This window comes from Bos grunniens, chromosome 18 (genome assembly GCF_055505025.1).
Source record: "Bos grunniens cultivar Pamir isolate PY7600 chromosome 18, Bosgru_T2T1.0, whole genome shotgun sequence".
Lineage (NCBI taxonomy): Eukaryota > Metazoa > Chordata > Mammalia > Artiodactyla > Bovidae > Bos > Bos grunniens.
This window is the reverse complement of record NC_141182.1, coordinates 52,404,524-52,422,500: the sequence shown is the minus strand read 5'-3', so window position 1 is coordinate 52,422,500 and position 17,977 is coordinate 52,404,524. Positions and strand designations below refer to the sequence as shown.

Here is a 17,977-nt window from a genome sequence, read left to right as displayed (position 1 = left end):
AAGGAACAGAACTAAGATGTATAAATTTCTACTATTGGAATTAAAATAATCTTCTGAGCTGTATGGATTTATGCCTAAACTTCATTAGTTACAGAAATATATGTTATACTAGCTGATATTCTGTCTTTGAACAACCATATAAATTTCCTTTTATAATTGATTCCGAGAGTTCTATTCCTTAACTTGGGCTATATATACATTTTCTTACTGTGAGGGATTAGTTATGTTTAGCAATTTTTCTGTTTTACATAGTTTTACTACCTACAGTACTATAAATATCACAGTATTTTACTGTAAAATTGATGCTTAAAAAAAATTTTAAAATACGGAATCTAAAACATGGAAACTCCCTGGAAATCCTGTCACTGTTTACATGAGGGTGAATATACCAGCCTCCTCCATCCATGGGATTTTCCAGGCAAGAGTACTGGAGTGGGTTGCCACTGCCTTCTCCATTTACAGATGACAGGACGCATTAAAAAACACACGTTTAAACTGTGTGATGTCCCTAAACTACATCAGCCTGTTACATGCTTTGGTCCTGAGTCTTGGACATCATTTCTCTAGATCTGGTTTCATATACCAAAATACATTTAAATAAACTCCTACTGAACATTTATTTCACTTTTATAAAATTTAGCAGCATCCTTGATGTGCTACTCACCTTTTCTACATGACTCTCTTAATTGTAAGTTCCACTTCTATGATTTCTGTATCATAGAAGTCACATCCTGTATTTTGATATATACTTCCCAACTTCTCCTCAAAAGCAATTTTTCAATCCATCGCTAGGAAAAGTGTGCAAGTCAGTCACTGAATCAATGTATTTGATGAAATGACCAACTTCCAACAAATTTTTTTCCTTTATTTCAGGCCAGGAAGGAGTAGGAATGGGGTAGAGAACTTGATGAAAGTAATCTACTTTATAAATAGTGTTTCTTCTTTACTTCGGAAGTCTTGATGAAAGTTAACACTAAGACCTTTGGAAGACTATCACATCAAAGCCTAGATGGCAATGTGAAGAATAAAAAACCAACAATTGATTCATTTACTAAGAAATGTTTGTCCTTTAGTCACTGTCATTAATAACTCTGATTTGAAAAAAGAATCAATAGTATGTTTTCTGTACTGCAAGATTAACAATCCATTTTTCAGTAAGTCTACACTATCACAAGGGCTTCCCTTGTGGCTCAGCTGGTACAGAATCCTCCTGCAATGTAGGAGACGTGGATTCAATCCCTGGGTTGGGAAGATCTCCTGGAGAAGGGAAAGGCTACCCACAGTATTCTGGCCTAGAGAATTAAAGAGTTGGACATGACTGAGCAACTTTCACTTCACTTTATACTGTCACAAAAAGTAACTTAATTTGCACTGTATAAATCTGACAGAATACTAGACAAACTCCAAGATGGTAAGATCCAACTGGAAGCAAGGCTAGGCAGACAAGAGGAGCTAATAAAATGGGACAATGTCAAATTAATACTGCAGACTGCAGTACTGAGTGGTTTACTTATACTTTTAACTCTGTCTCTCTAAACTACTTGTAAGGCCACATTTAATTACCTGTTCTGAATAAAACTTTTTATGAAATTTTGAGCATGATTGCAATATAATTTATAAAACGTTTTTCATTTACTAATTTAACAAACATTGAGCACCTATGAAGTATTACGGGTTTCCCTTGTGGCTCAGCTGGTAAAGAATCCACCTGCAATGCAGGAGGCCTGGGTTCAATTTCTGGGTTAGGGAAATATCTTGGAGAAGGGAAAGGCTACCCACTCCAGTATTCTGGCCTGGAGAATTCTATGGACTGTATAGTTGCAAAGAGTCAGACATGACTGAGCAACTTTCACATGAAGTATTACTTGGCCATGGTCAGACTATGCAAATTCACAACAAAGTCTCTGCATTCTGGAGAGACTATTGGGCATCAAGAGTTCTAATGGGCATTAGTTTTGACCCATCCATCATACTTTTGTACAAGGCCTGATAAAATCATATTAAGTCTTCTCATCTGAGTAGTATTTAATAATAAGGTCAAAGTTGAACTGAAACCCTTACTATACCCCTTATAAGGGATCTCTATTACGTGGCCTTCTGACTACTGGGACATGGTGAGCTATGGTTAAAATGCTGACTTTTTAATGAAACAAATGATTTTTTTTTTTCTTTTGAACTTGACAACTGGAAGAATTCACATGACACTTGAGTTTTTAAAAAATCATTTTATAGAACTTTTCTAAGTTGAATCTCTGATGGTCTTACCACCCCTATGACTTTTATAGGATTTATCAGCAGCATGGATTCTTTGATGAATTGTTAGATTGGAGCGCCAACTGAAGCTCTTACCACACATCTCACACTTGTAAGGTTTCTCCCCTGTGTGGACTCTCTGATGAGACTGCAGTTGTGAAGACCGACTGAAGACTTTACCACACACATCACATCTGTAGGGCTTCTCTCCAGTGTGGACACTCTGATGAAGCTGAAGACTTGAGGCCTGACTGAAGTGCTTCCCACACTCCCCACACTTATATGGTTTCTCTCCTGTGTGGACCCTCTGATGCATGTCGAGGTTCAGGCTCCACTTAAAGCCCTTCCCACACTCCTCACATTTGTATGGCTTTTCTCCAGTGTGGACTTTTTGGTGGGCTTGAAGGTGTGAACTCCGACCAAAGCTCTTGCCACATTCTTCACATTTGAATGGCTTTTCCCCACTGTGGACTCTCTGATGGGCCAGGAGATTTGAGGCCTGCCTGAAGACTTTTCCACACTCCTCACAATTGTATGGCTTCTCTCCGGTGTGGATTCTGCAGTGAATTTTAAGATCTGCTCTACGACTGAATCCCTTCCCACACTCTTCGCATTTGTATGGTTTCTCACCAGTATGGATCAGCTGGTGGATCTGAAGTCGTGAACTCTGATTGAAGCCCTGCCCACACTCCTCGCATTTGTAGGGTTTCTCTACACTGTGGGCCTTCTGATGGATTTGAAGATACGAACTCTGACTGAAGCCCTTCCCACACACTTCACATTTATAGGGTTTTTCTCCTGTGTGGACGACCAGATGAACTTGATAATGGGAGTTCCTCCTGAAGTTCTTCCCGCACTCCTCACATTTGTATGGTTTCTCCCCTGTGTGGACTCTTTGATGTGCCTGAAGGTTTGAACTCAGAGTAAAGCCTTTACCACACACATTACATACATATGACTTCTCTCCAGTGTGGATTCCCTGATGGGCCTGAAGACTTGAAGGCCGACTAAAGCCTTTCCCGCATTCCTCACATTTGTAGGGTTTTTCTCCTGTGTGGACTCTCTGGTGAATGTATAGATTTGAGCTACAAATGAAGCCCTTCCCACACTCCTCACATTTGTACGGTTTCTCTCCTGTATGGACTCTCTGGTGGGACTGAAGGTGTGAATTTCGACTGAAGCTCTTACCACATGCATCACATATGAATGGTTTCTCCCCAGTGTGGACTCTCTGATGGTCTTGAAGGTGGGAGGCCTGAGTGAAGGCCCTGCCACACTCCTCACAAGAGTAAGGTTTCTCTCCCGTGTGGACTTTACAATGAATGCTAAGTGCTGATCGACGACTGAAGCCTTTCCCACATTCCTCACATGTGAATGGTTTCTTTATGCTGTGGACTTTCTGATGAGTTTGCAGTTGTGAGCTCTGATGGAATTCCTTTCCACACTCAGCACACACACTGCATTCTTCTCCTATGTGAACTCTCTGATGAATATGAAGAACTGAGCTATAACGGAAGCCTTTTCCACACTCATTGCACACGTGAGATGTCTCTTTTGAGTGTAAATGCTGGTGAAGATCAAAGGTAGAAAGGCTGGTAAAGGTTCTTTTACATTCATTACACTGGTAAGGTTTTTGTCCTGTGTGAATCATACTATTCTGATCCAATGTGGAAACCGTGCTGTCTTTTCTATAATCATTGTGGCAATAAGACTTTTCATTCTTGTGTACTCCTCGATCATCAAGGTGGTATGAGATCCGACCAATGCTGTCAACATCCGCTTTACACTGACACAGTTTACTTTGCATGGAAATTTCCTGGTATCTATTCTGATAATTCTGTGACTCAGTCAAGGAACTTTTTCTCCAAGAATCCCTGGCTCTCAAAGATGCAAACCTTGGATTTCCAGTATCACCAGGACCACCTGCTTTCTCATTTAATATACAGTTCTCATCTTCAGAAATTTGAATAGATAGTCCTGACCCAACTTGGTGTGGGGAATAACCTTGTTTGTGGAGCTGACAATTATTTATCATGGAGTCTTGACATCTGGTTAAGTCATTAGCAATTTGTTGCCAGATTTGCCAGCAGGAAAGCTCTTCATGTAATCCTCTCTCTTGAACGGCACTCAACTCACTCTGATTGTTTTCTTCTATAATAACAGAGAATTGAGAGATGTGGACAGGTGAAAGCTTTGTTCAAAGAGTCAAGAGTTCACACTTAAGACACAGTATGAGACTTTAATGAACCCCAGCATGGTTTGACTTATCTTTTTCCCCACAAATAAAGTTCTCAGGTTTATATACTGACAGCAACCAAGAGATGGTCCATTAAACTCCCAAATACTTAGCAGTAATGAAAACCATGTAAAACAAAATGCTATCTGACATACTATTTACAGCATCTTTCAAAAATTACATATGGCTCCTATCACAGTACAGTATCAAGACAGACAAGCATTTTGCTGTGCTCACAGGTTTCACAATGTTTGGCAGTTAAGTTAGTCAGGGCTCAAGAAAGGCATGTACAGGTGAACCCCGGTTTGATTTCCAGGATGCTCAACAATTTTGAATTCCAGATTATCTCTGAATCAAGTCAGAGAAGCAAAAGAGCTTTCACAAGGAAGGTGTCTGAAAGAGGAAAAGCACTGCAAAGTACAGCGTGCTGAAAAGCTGAATGCTGCACCAGAGGCAGCAGTACACCAAGGAGGGAGTGCTGAGAAGATTCAAGGTGCTAAGAATCAGTGGGGGTGATAAAAAGCACAAACCTATACAATACTCTGTTTCTTAGTGCGGTAGGCAGCACGTCAGTATCATAATCTGAAACCTATACACTGGATCCTTCTGAGGTAGCTGTATAGCCTAATGTGGCTCCACATCCCCATAAAGTAGGAATCAACATTTACAGGCTAGGGAAGAATGATGTCTCAGCGTGGAAAGGACTTCCCTGGTGGTCCAGTCGCTAAAACCGGTGGTGCAGTTCCCAATGCAAGGGTTCCAGGTTTGATCCCTGTTTGGGAACTAGATCTCACATGCTGTAACTAAGTGTTTACCTGTTGCAACTTAGAGATGCCGCATGCCACAACTAAGACCTGGCACAGCCAAATACATAAATAAATATTAAGAAAACAAACTGGCTGCTGATTTAAAAAAAAAAAAATAACCACAGCATGGAAAAATTTTGGACATAAATACATTGGCCTTTAACAAGAATGATTTCCAAAGTGAAGAAGGCAGTTCATGAGTGAGGTGGGAATAAGTTCCATAGCTTATGATAAGTATGTAGAAAGACTAGACACTGTCAAAGAATCATCAAAGCAGTCAAGGCAAACATGATGTGAAGTCCCTTCTAAAGGATATGTACAAACCGCCACACAAACAAAATGTTTGTAGAGGTAACAACCTAAGATCCATTTCTTGTTACTGAGGTGGGCTTGGGAGGAAGGAGATGGGACAGAGCTGGGAAAATCTTTTCAGGGCAAGACTAACTCACCAGTTAGCTTTTTTCTGAGACCTCTTCTCCCCGGATATGATGGATAAGGAAATAGAATTTTTTTTCCTTCTATGAAAAGCTACCTAAGAAGTAGACATAAGAATTCTTCATTCAAAAAAAAAATTTTCTCCCCAAATAAATATGCTTGCTAGTAACGGCTAAAAGAAAGTCACAGGGAAAGCATTTCACTCAGTTTGGTTATAATTACAGGTTCTATGCATGTGTCTGCTCAAGTTGATGAGGGTCAACTTGTACGGAAAGGCAAACACCCACATATACACCATGGGACCTGAGAAGTTAGAATTAGGCTGCTGCTGCTGCTGCTGCTAAGTCACTTCAGTCATGTCCGACCCTTAGCGATCCCAGAGACTACAGCCTACCAGGCTCCTCTGTCCATGGGAGTTTCTAGGCAAGAGTACTGGAGTGGGTTGCCATTTCTTTCTCTGAGAATTAGGCTAGGAATTCATTTGAAGACACAAAAACATTTTGCAATATCCCTATTCACTCGGATTTGTTCACCAGCCACTGGCTATTTAAGTGGTAGGCAAATTTCTCTATCCATCAACTCATCCATTTATTCATCAAATATTTAGAGTCCTTGTCACGTACCAAGGCTATTCTAAGCACTTAGGCTTGTAAGCAATAAATGGAACAGACCAAATTCCTCCACTCTGGGGACTTCCCTAGTGGTCCAGTGGCTAAGACGCCACACTCCCAATGCAGGTGGCCTGCGTTTGATCTCCAGTCAGGGAACTAGATCTCACATAGGCAGTGAAGACTGAAAATCCAGCATGCCTCAACTAAGACTGGCACAGCCAAATAAAGAATATTAAAAAACAACAGTGACAAATTCCTCCATTCCTGGAATACCCTCCAGGGGAAGAGAGAGAAGTGAGAAACAGGTGAACCAAAATGTATGTACATGAGTGACGATCAGTGCTCAAAGATCAAACAAGGCAGGGCAGAGAAAGAAAGAGAGGACTGGATTTTCTATAGGGTGGTCCAAGGACAGCCCTCTCTTCCTCTTGAAGGTGAGTGACCTGAGGTAAGTACATAGGCCTGAAGGATTACAGGTGAAAGAGTATTCCAGGCAGAGAGGACAAGGAGATGCATCCTTTGCAGGTCTGAGACAGTAGGGAGGATGATGGAGATGGAAAGGACAGAGTCAGAAGGAGGAGGGGAGATGTACTCAAGGAGGTGGTGGGGTCGAAAAGCAGACCATTAGAGGATTCCAGAAGTTGCTTTAGGTGGTTTTTATTCTAAGTAAAACAAGCCATAAGAGAATTTTGAACAGACAACTAACATAATCTGACTTAAAGTTACAAAGGATCCCTTCGCCACTTCAAGAACAAACTGTAGGAGGGGAAAGGTGGGAGCAGGTGATCAGTATAGGCTGTGTAATAACCAGGGAAACAGATGTCCCATTGGGACCAGGTGATGGACAGCACAGGGCTGGTGAGAAGCACAACATATGGAGAGTTAACCACGAGAATGAACAACTGCTTGGTGCTTACCTAAATTTCTATCTGGGTCGCTGAATTCATCATCCAAAGCCTCTCTTCTCTTTCTATATGTTTTGTATCTCTTTTGAAGAATGAGAACATGCAGAGTTGCAAGTTAAAATGAACAGGTCAGAGCTACAATTTACTGGAAATTTGAGTTTCCAACTGCATATTTAAGATACTGAAGAGTGAAGTATGAACAGCAGAGAAGAATAAACTGTAAAATGGTTCTGATTATATTTCCATTATCAAGGCTAATTGTTTTAAGAGATTTTGCCTTGATTATAACAATAATAAACAAATAATTTATGTTTCAAAAAAAGATACTGAAGGCCCTGTTTTTCAAACTTTGTATCATGACCCACTGAAGAAGTAGCATTTATTTCATGACGCAGACACATACGTAGGAATATGCATTACTAAAATGAAGGCTGAATGACCTATTTCTGACCGGTCTATTTTCCTAAAATCTGTTCCCACTGGCTCTCACACCACTCATGCATCGACCAGGGTTTTCACTGCAACGTGATCTATTCTTTCTAAGAAGCTCTTGATATTTTCTCTAATATTTGATTTCATTAAAAACGGCATATTAGGCTTGATAAGTTGGCTTTATAATCCATTAATGGGACTGCCACTAATGGGACATGAGTGAAATCTGAAAAAGAACAGACAAAGTACATCAGGATACTGTTCACTGACTGTTCTTTGACCAAAAAAAGAAAAAGACCTGAAACATACTGTTTAGAAAGACCAGAGATAGCCTCTCATATCCCACTGGAATTGGAAAACTCTGGTCTTCAAACTCAGGGAACCATTTCAAGAACCCCAGAGCCTGGAAACACCAAGGTCACAAGACACTTGCAGAGAAAGGCTGTCCTCACCTACTGAGACCAGGTTCCGGAAGTTCTCCACCATCACATCCTGGTACAGCTTTCTCTGGGCTGAGTCCAGTAACCCCAGCTCCTCCTCTGTGAAGGCCACAGCCACGTCCTTGAAGGTCACTGCCTCCTACAACAAACAATACCAGCTCAGTCTTATAGCCAGTGTCCAGTGGAAGGGGGCAGCACCAGGAAGGAGAGGAGGATGATGAGAAGTTGCCCTGGCTCCTGTGCAACGTGTAGACTTTGCAGCCCCGCTCCTTCCATCCTGCCAACATCACACTGACTTTCCTTAGCCTCACCGCAAGTGCAGCTATGAAGAAGGAAGGTTTGTGTATTTACCTGGTGTTCTCAGTGAACTCATAAATAAACTCCCTAGAATTCTAACTGCTGCATCCTGAACTAAAAAGCCTTCACTTTTTATTTCTGGCCATGCCTTGCAGCTTGTGGGATCTTAAGTTTCCTGACCAGGGATTGAACCCGGGCCTTGGCAGTGGAAGTGCAGAGTCTTAACCACTGGACCACCAAGTGAAAGTCACTAAGTTGTGTCTGACTCTTTGTGACCCCGTGGACTATACAGTCCATGAAATTCTCTAGGCCAGAATACTGGAGTGGGTAGCCTTTCCCTTCTTCAGCAATCTTCACAACCCAGGGATTGAACCCAGGTCTTCTGCATTGTAGGTGGATTCTTTACCAGCTGAGCCATAAAAGGAACTCCCCAAAACATTTCACTTTTAGTTACAATCGTCAATTGTCCCAGAAACATTTACTAATTTAGGCCTGGCAGTATATGATGCCTGCTTCTCACTGAAGTAGGAACCAGGTGAGGAAGAGGGTCATATGAGGGAATTAACCAAAAGGCCATGCCAGGCCTCAGATGAAACCCTTCTTTCTTTCCCTATTTGTCTTTCTCTTATCTAATGGTATACTCTGACTCCAGAATCTTGGTTTTCTGGATAAATCTGAATTGGTTCCTCATTTTTCACAACCCTTTTACTTAAAACAGAGATAAAACCAAGTATGTACCTCTTTAGACAATTGTTCTCAGGTGTCAATGCAGTGACAAGTGAAGTACCACCTGACTTTTAAAATTAAGGTCATGGATTATTTTGATCAAAATAAAAAAAAATACTGGGTTAGCCAAAAGGTTCATTCCAGCTTTTCCATACCACCATACAGAAATATCTGAACAAACTTTTTGGCCAACCGAGTACAAGATGGATAAACAAACAAACCAGTAAATAAAATACACACAGGGTCTGATTCAACCACAGGAAGACAAAATCTCACTCTTGTCATAAGAAAACTACCAATAGTTATTTTCTTTGTGTGAAGAGGCAGTTTGACTCTGCTGTGCCATATTTGGCTATTTTACCAAAAAACATCCAAGGCACCACTTACAAAATATACCACTTCAATTTTGCATATCTAGTATGTCAAGGGCAAAAAGAGGCAATATTTTTCAAAATACATTTTTTGAGAAAAAAGTTAAATCAGGAACATTGTCACTGTAGCATTCTTAAAACAGTCGAAGTCCTAAAAGGTCTATGAATAAAAAATAGTGTAAAACTAGGTATGTAAGAAAGCTAAGCATCAAAGAATTGATGCTTTTGAACTGTGGTGCTGGAAGAAGGCTCTTGAGAGTCCTTTGGTCTGCAAGGAGATCCAACCAGTCAATCCTAAAGGAAATCAGTCCTGAATATTCATTGGAAGAATTGATGCTGAAGCTGAAGCTCCAATACTATGGCCACCTGATGTGAAGAACTCATTCACTGGGAAAGACCCTGATGCTAGGAAAGACTGAAGGCGGGAGGAGAAGGGGACCACAGAGGAGGAGATGGTTGATGGCATCACCAACTCGATGGACATGAGTCTGAGCAAGCTCCAGGTGTTGGTGATGGACAGGGAAGCCTGGCGTCCTGTAGCCCATGGGGTTGCAAAGAGTCAGACACGACAGACATGACTGAAGTTTTGGGAACATGATAAAGCAATTAAAAGCAAATGTTAGGTAGTATTAAATGAGAAAAGTTTTTAAACTATATCTATTTTATAAATGAGTTTCCCTGTAGCTCAGATGGTAAACAATCTGCCTGCAATGCAAGAGACCCAGGTTCGATTCCTGGGTTGGGAAGATCCTTTAGCAAAAGGAAAGGCTACCCACTCCAGTATTCTTGCCCAAAGAATCCATGGACAGAGGGGCCTGGCAGGCTACAGTCTGTGGGGTCACCAAGAATCAGACATGACTGAGCGACTAATACAACTACTACTATGTTATAAATACAAATACACAGCTATGAATACACATGATGAAGAGATTACAGAAATATAAAAGCAGCTAATTTGTAAGCTGGGAAATATTAAAGTGGAAGATGTTCTTCATGTCCCTTAATTTTTCTTTTACTTGTGAAATAAAAAATGACAAAATAAAACCAAAATTAAAACCAAAACTAATTACATAAGACAGGAATTTTTTAAAAAGCACACATGGCTCACAAAGGTCTTCACAGGCTTAGACTCTCCTTGAAAAAGAAAAACCCACAGGGAACTACAGTCAGTATTTTGTTATTACAGAATATTTCCTTGTAAGGGAAAAGAATCTGAATATATATATACATACACATATATATACTTGAATCATTTTGCTGTACCTGAAACTAACACAACATTGTAAATCAACTATGAAAGTGAAAAGTGAAAGTGAAAGTCACTCAGTCATGTCCGACTCTTTGCGACTCCATGGACTATACAGTCCATGGACTTCTCCAGGCCAGAATAGTAGAGTGGGTAGCCTTTCCCTTCTCCAGGGGATCTTCCCAACCCAGGGATTGAACCCAGGTTTCCCGCATTGCAGGTGGATTCTTTACCAGCTGAGCCACAAGGGAAGCCCAAGAACACTGGAGTGGGTAGCCTATTCCTTCTCCAGCAGATCTTCCAGACCCAGGAATTGAACCGGGGTCTCCTGCATTGCAGGCGGATTCTTTACCAACTGAGCTATCAGGGAAGCTATACTTCAATTACAAACAAAGAAAGAAAAATCCATGTAAAATCTCTGAGTACAAAAACGGTATTTTTTAACAGCAAGAGAGACAAGCTCTACTCACCATGAACATGTTCATCTTCTCTCTCCTTCCAGGGAAGTGCAGAGTCCTAGGAAGACAGTGGGGGAAAGCAGAAAGAAGTCAGTGAAAACTGGTTTACAAAAACGTGACTAACCCAGGTGGGACTCACTGTGAATCAGCAAGGCACTCAGTCCTCCAAGTGGCTGCAGCCGAGTGGGCTTGAGAGGGATCCTGCACTGATAGCAAATGCCTCCGAGACCTCTCTCATTAGCTGTTCAGGGAGCAACGTGCCCACCCACACACTGGCCCTATCAGTGTGCTGCGGCTTCCACAGTGGTCATTCTTATTCCAAGGTGTAATAAGAGACCATGTGAGTAAGAGCAGGCTTTGGAGTCAACACACATGGGCTGAAATCCGGGCTATACCACTCACTAGCAGTGTCATCTTCGGCAAATTATTAACATCTCTCCGCCTCAATTCTGTCATCAGCAAGTACGGGAGAACAGGGGTATCCACCTCATGAGACTGGTGTAAGGCAGAAAGCTCTGAGAACCCCGTCAGGATTTCTTATTTCTCAGCAACTGTGGTAAAGCAGATGATATTGTACAATTTGAAATGATCCTTATAGATGTGGTTTCTAGCAACAGAACACTGTCAAATATGGGCAGGTCCCAGGTTGTTGTCCCGAAATGGGAGCTTTTAGAGTTCTGCAAACTTCTGCTTGTATTCCTCATAATTTTGTTACCACAACATTAATATTTAAACTGAAATAGGCAAACTTTTATAAAAGATATAAAAATACATTGTTTCTTTTTAACCAGGAAGTACCCTTTTGACAATTATGCACAGATGTAAAGAGAACTAATAAAAGCCTGGATTCTGCAACAATAATAAGAAACACCTTGACAGTCCATACCAAAAAATTCCATACAGGAATCTGGATTATAAAGAAAGAAATGTTTAAGAAATAAATGGATGAAGGGACTCCCTGGTGGTCCAATGGTTGAGAATTTGCATTCCAATGCAGAGGACACAGGTTTGATCCCTGGTCAAGGAGCTAGGATCCCTGTGTTTCGGGGCAACTCAGCCACAAGTACTGAGCCAAGTGTCGCAAGTAGATAGACGTGCGTGCAACACAACTAAGACCCGATGCAGCCAAATAGAAATAAATGGATGAGAAGAGAGAGCTTCCCCCCTATGGTAGAACACAAACTAATAACTGTAGAATGAAAGACAGAAAATCATCAATGGGTGCTAAAATTTGGAAAAGTTTAGTGCAGAGTAAGATAGCCACATTGCTTCAAAATATTAATTGCAAAAAGGACAACAGTTACTTCGCAGACACCTTAACCAAGCACACAAAGCTGAAATCACCAGCTGGAACAAACCCACAAACTGACATTTGCTTGGTATGATGCCTTAGAGGGCTGCCTCACCACTTCTGGGGCATCACTGTTAATAGTGGATAACCTGAATCCAGTTATGAACAAATATCAGATAAACCAGGGCTTCTCTGGTGACTCAGTGGTAAAGAATCCACCTGCCAATGCAGGAGATGAGTTTGATCCCTGGTCCAGGAAGATCCACATACTATGAAGCAATTAAACCCATGTGTCCCAACTACTAAACCCGTCTGTGCTCTAGAGCCCGTGAGCCACAACTACGGAGCCCTCAAGCTGCAACTACTGAAGCCCACGTGGCCTAGAGCCTGAGCTCCACAACAAGAGGAGCCACCGCAAGGAGAAGCCCGGGCACCACAGTTAGAGAAAAGCCCGTGCAGCAACGAAGACCCAGCACAGCCAAACACAAATGAGTAAAATTATTTTTTAAATGCATAACCTGAATCTAATCATGAACAAGTATCAGATAAACCACAGCTTCCTTAGGTGGCTCAGTAGTGAGGAATCTGTCTACCAATGCAGAAGACATGGGTTCTATCCTGGATCTGGGAAGATACCACATGCTGTGGAGCAACTAAGCCTGTGTTTCACAACTACTGAGCCCACAAGCTGTAGAACCTGTGCTCCACAATGAGAGAAGCCACCACAGTCAGAAGCCCGTGCACTGCACTAGAGTGCAGCCCCCGCTCACCATAACCAGAGCAAAGCCCGTGCAGCAGCAAAGACCCAGCACAGCCAGAAATAAATAAAATTATTTTAAAAATGATAATGTATAACCGGAACCTAATTATGAACAAAGGTCAGAGAAACCAAAAAAGAGGGCCCTCCCACAACATAATTTATCAATACTCTTCAAAAATATCAAAAGCCAAAAAGTCTGAGAAATCATTCTGGGCTAAAGAAGACTAATGAAACAAAGATTAAGTGCAAAGCATATAACTGGACTACACCTTGAAGAAGAAAAGTGGCTTGCCAAGACTTTATTAGAACCAACGAGGACCTACTGTATAGCACAGGGAAATTACACTCGACATTTTGTAGTAACCTATAAGGGAAAAGAATCTGAAAAATAAGTGAATCACTGTGCTGTGAAATAAACATGATATTATAAGTCAACCAGATTTCAATTTTAAACAAGATCTTAAAGAAAAGGCTAATAAAAAATGTAAATATGGGCTGTGCATTAGATAGTAGTGTGTTATCAATGTCATTAACCTCCTTTTGATCAACTGGCTCTGCAAACGAAAAAATATACAAGCATGATAAAGCCATGAAAAACCACACTGCACTGAGAACTAGCAAGAGAAAGGGCTCGAACTTGGTGTTTTTAACTGATCAACAAGAATCGTGTCGAAATGAGAAAAAGACAAGCTGCTCCATAACACAGACAAAAATAAGCAAAGAACTGGGACTTCCCTGGTAGTCCAGGGGTTGAGAATCCACCTTCCAATTTAGGAGATGTGGGCTGGACCCCTGGTCGGGGAACTAAGATCCCACATGCTGTGGAGCCACTAAGCCTATCTGTCGCAACTAAGACCTGATGCAGTCACAAGTAAATAATATTTAAAAAAAAAAACAAAAAAACAAAGAACTGTCCTCTCAGCAAACATGAAGTGATGGACCACTTCATTAATAATGACTCCAGTCCCATTTTGTTTCTCTCATCCACTAGATGCAAATCATTATGATATTCAGTAGTCAAATTGCATCTCCTTCTTGACACCATCCAATCCAGAACAAACTCTCACTGCCTAAAGCTCTCCCCAACTCAGTTAACACGAACCGAAACCGTAGAAACAGCCATACCTCACTGCCTCCTTACCAGGACACCAGTGCGGCATAGGTGTCCTTGCTGCAGTAAGCTCAAACAAACGGAGCTCTTTGATTACAGGTATGTTCCTGGGGGCTGCTGCCTGGCGGTCACAAATGAGCAACTGAGCAAAACAGAAATAATTGGTGACTCCACATAAAGAGTATATGAGAACTCCTTATACTATTTTTGCAACTTTTCTCTGTTTGAAATTATTTTTATATTATTTCCTAATATTTTAATGAAAATAAAGTTATAGAAAACATATAACACAGCACATCAGCTATACTCCAATAAATATTTTAAGAAATAAAATTTAAAAAGAGAAGCTAAGAAACAGTCATAGTAATAACAATAGTAATAATAGTAGTGGTTCACTGATGATGACTATGGCAAAAATATCTAGTACTAACTAACAATAACTACTAGTTATCTTCCCACTTTAGGCACAAGTACTCTAGTTTACGAGGCTTTCCAGGTGGCTCAGTGGTAAAGAATCCGCCTACCAAGCAGGAGACTCGGGTTTGATCCCTGGGTGAGAAAGATCCCCTAGAGAAGGAAAAGGCAACCCACTCCAGTACTCCTGCCTGGAAAATCTCATGGACAGAGCTGCCTGGTGGGCTACAGTTCATGGTGTCCCATAGAGTCGGACACAATCTAGCAACTAAACACCAGCAACAGCACTCTAGTTTAAAAGATAGCAATGAATCTACCCCCAAAAGCCTGGAAGGGATATATCTTCACATCTAATACCCTTCCATTTTGATTCTACACTTGCTAGCTACCTTTTGCTCAAGTCAGGATTTTTTGCAAGGATCCCTGACAAGTGACAATCATTAGTGGGGTAATAAAACCCTCCAACTAAGTAAAGTTCTGCTTTATCCAGCTCAGCTTTATCTGCGACATCCAGCAATTTCCTCGGCCTCAGTTTCCAGACAAGAAAGATCCTTTCCTGAGCTTCTCATATTTTCACATGCAGAGGAGTTACTACAGGATCTTGTTGGAATGCAGACTTCTGGGCCCCCTATGCAGAAATTCTAAATCAGAAGGTCTTGAATGGGGCTCAAGGCTGGGCCTTCCTACCCAAGTGATGCCAATGCTGCTGGCCTGTGGACCACAATTTGAGTAGCAAGGCAGTGTAACCTCAGTCCCAAAGAAAACAGCCTCCACTAAACACACACACAAACAAAGAGTAACCAGACAAAAAGGCACGAAAACATTAACAGCTGTTATCTTTACATCCTAAACTTATGGGTAATTAAAATTTTTCTTTACATCTGCATTTACCGTAATGATTGTTACTTCTGTAACATAAATATTATTTGAAATAAAATAAATGACCCAGTTGAGAAAACTATCTTAAAATTGATAGACTAGGCAATTCCCTGGTGGTCCCTGGTTAGGACTCGGTACTTTCACTGCCATGGGCCCTGGTTCAATCCCTGGTCAGGGAACTAAGATCCAGCAAGCTGTGTGGTGAAACCAAAGAAACCACACACACAAAATACAACAAACAAAAAAACTTCACAGAATAACCTAAACTTTGCTCTCAAGGTCCCCACATTTAAGCCCCAACCTACTTTCATGAAGAGATTCTAGTCAGTTCCCTATGCTCAACAAGAATATATCAAAGAGATTAGCAAACTCAGGTGTTGGATTCCGCCTGCCCAGGGTTACAACCGCAGCTCTGCTTACTATTCAGGTGAGGATGGGCCAATAGGGTTGTGTTCCCTGGCTCCATCTCCTTATCTCTAAAGCAGAGAAAAGAGCAGTACCGATGCACAGAGCCAGTGTGATGGAAAGGTGTTCATCAGTATAAAGCTTTTGGAACGGAACTTAAGTGACCAAGGCACAGTTACAATCATTACTCATGCCCCATACGTTCTACAGTTTATGTATCTTAAATAGAAGAATGCCGAGTTCTACTCCCGTGGGTCTCTGTTGCCTCTTCCTTCGTGTAGCGCTTTCTGAGAAGTCAGGGCTGGAGAAGGAAAGGAGGTTGTGAAATCCCAGGATTGTGTTTGGATCCCCTATATTTCACACCCTCTTGTACCAGCTAGAAGAAACCCTCCCTTTTCTAAACAAGTCCGGAGTCCAGGACAATTCAGTTTCCTGGGCTCTCAGAATCTGTGAGAATCCAGGTGCTTCTGAATTACAGAAGCATTAATAACAATCATGTGTCAGGCATTTGTTGACCTTTTGCTATTTTTTTCTCCAAATACTGTATTAAGAAAGCATTGCTTTTATTTCTCTTTTACAGAACAGCAACGGAGACACAAAAGGGTTAAGCAACTCACCCAGTGTGACAGAGTATGAAGCCAAAGTGTTAGCTTCATAAGTGGGAGGTCAGGTTAGGGGTTCAGAAAGCCGGGGAGACCCTCAAATCCCAAGAAGCACGACCTGAGCCCGCCCCATCCCGGGATGCTACCAAACGCTCCGCCCAGGGGCACGAACATCATCACCCTTGGCCGTCAAACCTCTGCTTCTAGCCGCTGCTTCTCTTTCTCTCCAAATGAAAGGTCAGGAGATGCTGGCCCCAAGCGCATTTCGGGGAAGTTTGAATGAATCGTGAAAAGCGGACCTGAAACATCATCATCAAGCGAAAGATGGCTGCTACGTCGTCTTCCCGGGGCCGAAGGGCCTGCGACTACCCGGAGCTCCTGGACTACACTTCCCAGAATTCCGTGGGGAGACATTCGCAGTCCAGCCTTACTATAGCTGCAGTGTGCGAACCTACACGGAGCTTTGGACTACACATCCCAGAATACAAAGGGAGTGCGTGTGGGCCCTCCACACTACCGCCCTCTTGGACTACACTTCCAGCGAAGGTCCGAGCGGAAAACCGTCAAAGCCTCGCCCCCTGATGAGGAAGTGGTCAGTTCACCTGGTTTTCACTTCCCTTAACCCCTAAGGTCTCAGGCAAATGTCTTGCCAGTCTACTGTGTCAGCCTTAGAACAGGGTTACAAGCTTAGAAGCACTTTGGACATGTCCAAGGGCCTAAGTGCCATAAATTTATTACCAGCCATAGAGGCTTCCTGGTAAACCCCAGAGTTACTGTTGAAATAAGAGAAGGAAACTAGGCTTTCTTAGGAATAGGCTGAAGTCAAAAGTCAAAATACCTCAATCCCTGAAATGTGACCAAACATGCTTTGTCCTTACTGGTTCCACATCGAGAGGGTCCTCTGTTGTAATTCTGTTTTCCCTCCTCACGCACATCTTTTCAACAGGAAAAGTGAAAGTCGCTCAATCGTGTCCGACTTTTTGCGACCCCATGGACTATACAGATTGTGGAATTCTCCAGGCCAGAATACTGGAGTGGGTAGCCTTTCCCTTCTCCAGGGGATCTTCCCAACCAGGTTTCCCACATTGCAGGCGGATTCTTTACCAGGTGAGCCACACATGTAAAGAATCTGCCGGCAATGCAGGAGACGGGATCAATACCTAGGTCGGGAAAATCCCCTGGAAGAGGGCATGGCAACACATTCCAGTATTCTTGCCTGGACAATTCTATGGACAGAAGAGCCTGTCAGGATACAGTCCACAGGGTCGCAAAGAGTCAGATGCCATTGAAGGTACATCT

At 42.0% G+C, this 17,977-nt stretch overlaps 2 protein-coding genes across 9 annotated transcripts in view; both read right to left on the bottom strand.

Annotated features, from left to right (window-relative positions):
• ZNF227 (zinc finger protein 227) overlaps positions 1 to 8,257 on the bottom strand; it is a 30,969-nt gene extending 22,712 nt beyond the window's left edge. Inside the window, exon 1 of the mRNA XM_086352958.1 lies at positions 8,131 to 8,257. The gene's annotated coding sequence lies outside the window, so the exon portion shown is untranslated. The remainder of the gene's footprint in view (positions 1 to 8,130) is intronic.
• LOC147353997 (uncharacterized) lies at positions 2,211 to 17,035 on the bottom strand. Of its 8 annotated transcripts, XM_086352974.1 has the most exons (6): positions 16,172 to 16,636; positions 14,393 to 14,520; positions 11,619 to 11,767; positions 11,229 to 11,274; positions 8,131 to 8,257; positions 2,211 to 4,404 (listed from the first exon to the last, which is right to left on the bottom strand). In XM_086352974.1, the coding sequence occupies exons 4-6, from the start codon at positions 11,241 to 11,243 to the stop codon at positions 2,240 to 2,242; spliced, it is 2,307 nt and encodes a 768-aa protein (XP_086209100.1). In that variant the 5' UTR covers positions 11,244 to 11,274; positions 11,619 to 11,767; positions 14,393 to 14,520; positions 16,172 to 16,636; the 3' UTR covers positions 2,211 to 2,239. The 8 variants fall into 8 exon arrangements, with proteins under 8 accessions (XP_086209100.1, XP_086209105.1, XP_086209103.1 ...); XM_086352979.1 differs by lacking the exon at positions 8,131 to 8,257 and having other exon boundaries at positions 16,172 to 16,639; XM_086352977.1 differs by lacking the exons at positions 11,619 to 11,767; positions 14,393 to 14,520; positions 16,172 to 16,636 and adding an exon at positions 16,694 to 17,035.
• Positions 17,036 to 17,977: the final 942 nt, after the last annotated feature.

What these genes read in the sequence shown, in the direction of transcription:
- LOC147353997 (XM_086352973.1), bottom strand. An exon ending in AGAAGATGAACATGTTCATG is followed by an intron (nt 8,258 to 11,228) that starts GTGAGTAGAGCT and finishes TGTTTGTTGTAG; the next exon opens with GAGGCAGTGACCTTCAAGGA. An exon ending in CCGGAACCTGGTCTCAGTAG is followed by an intron (nt 4,405 to 8,130) that starts GTGAGGACAGCC and finishes CTGTTATTATAG; the next exon opens with AAGAAAACAATCAGAGTGAG.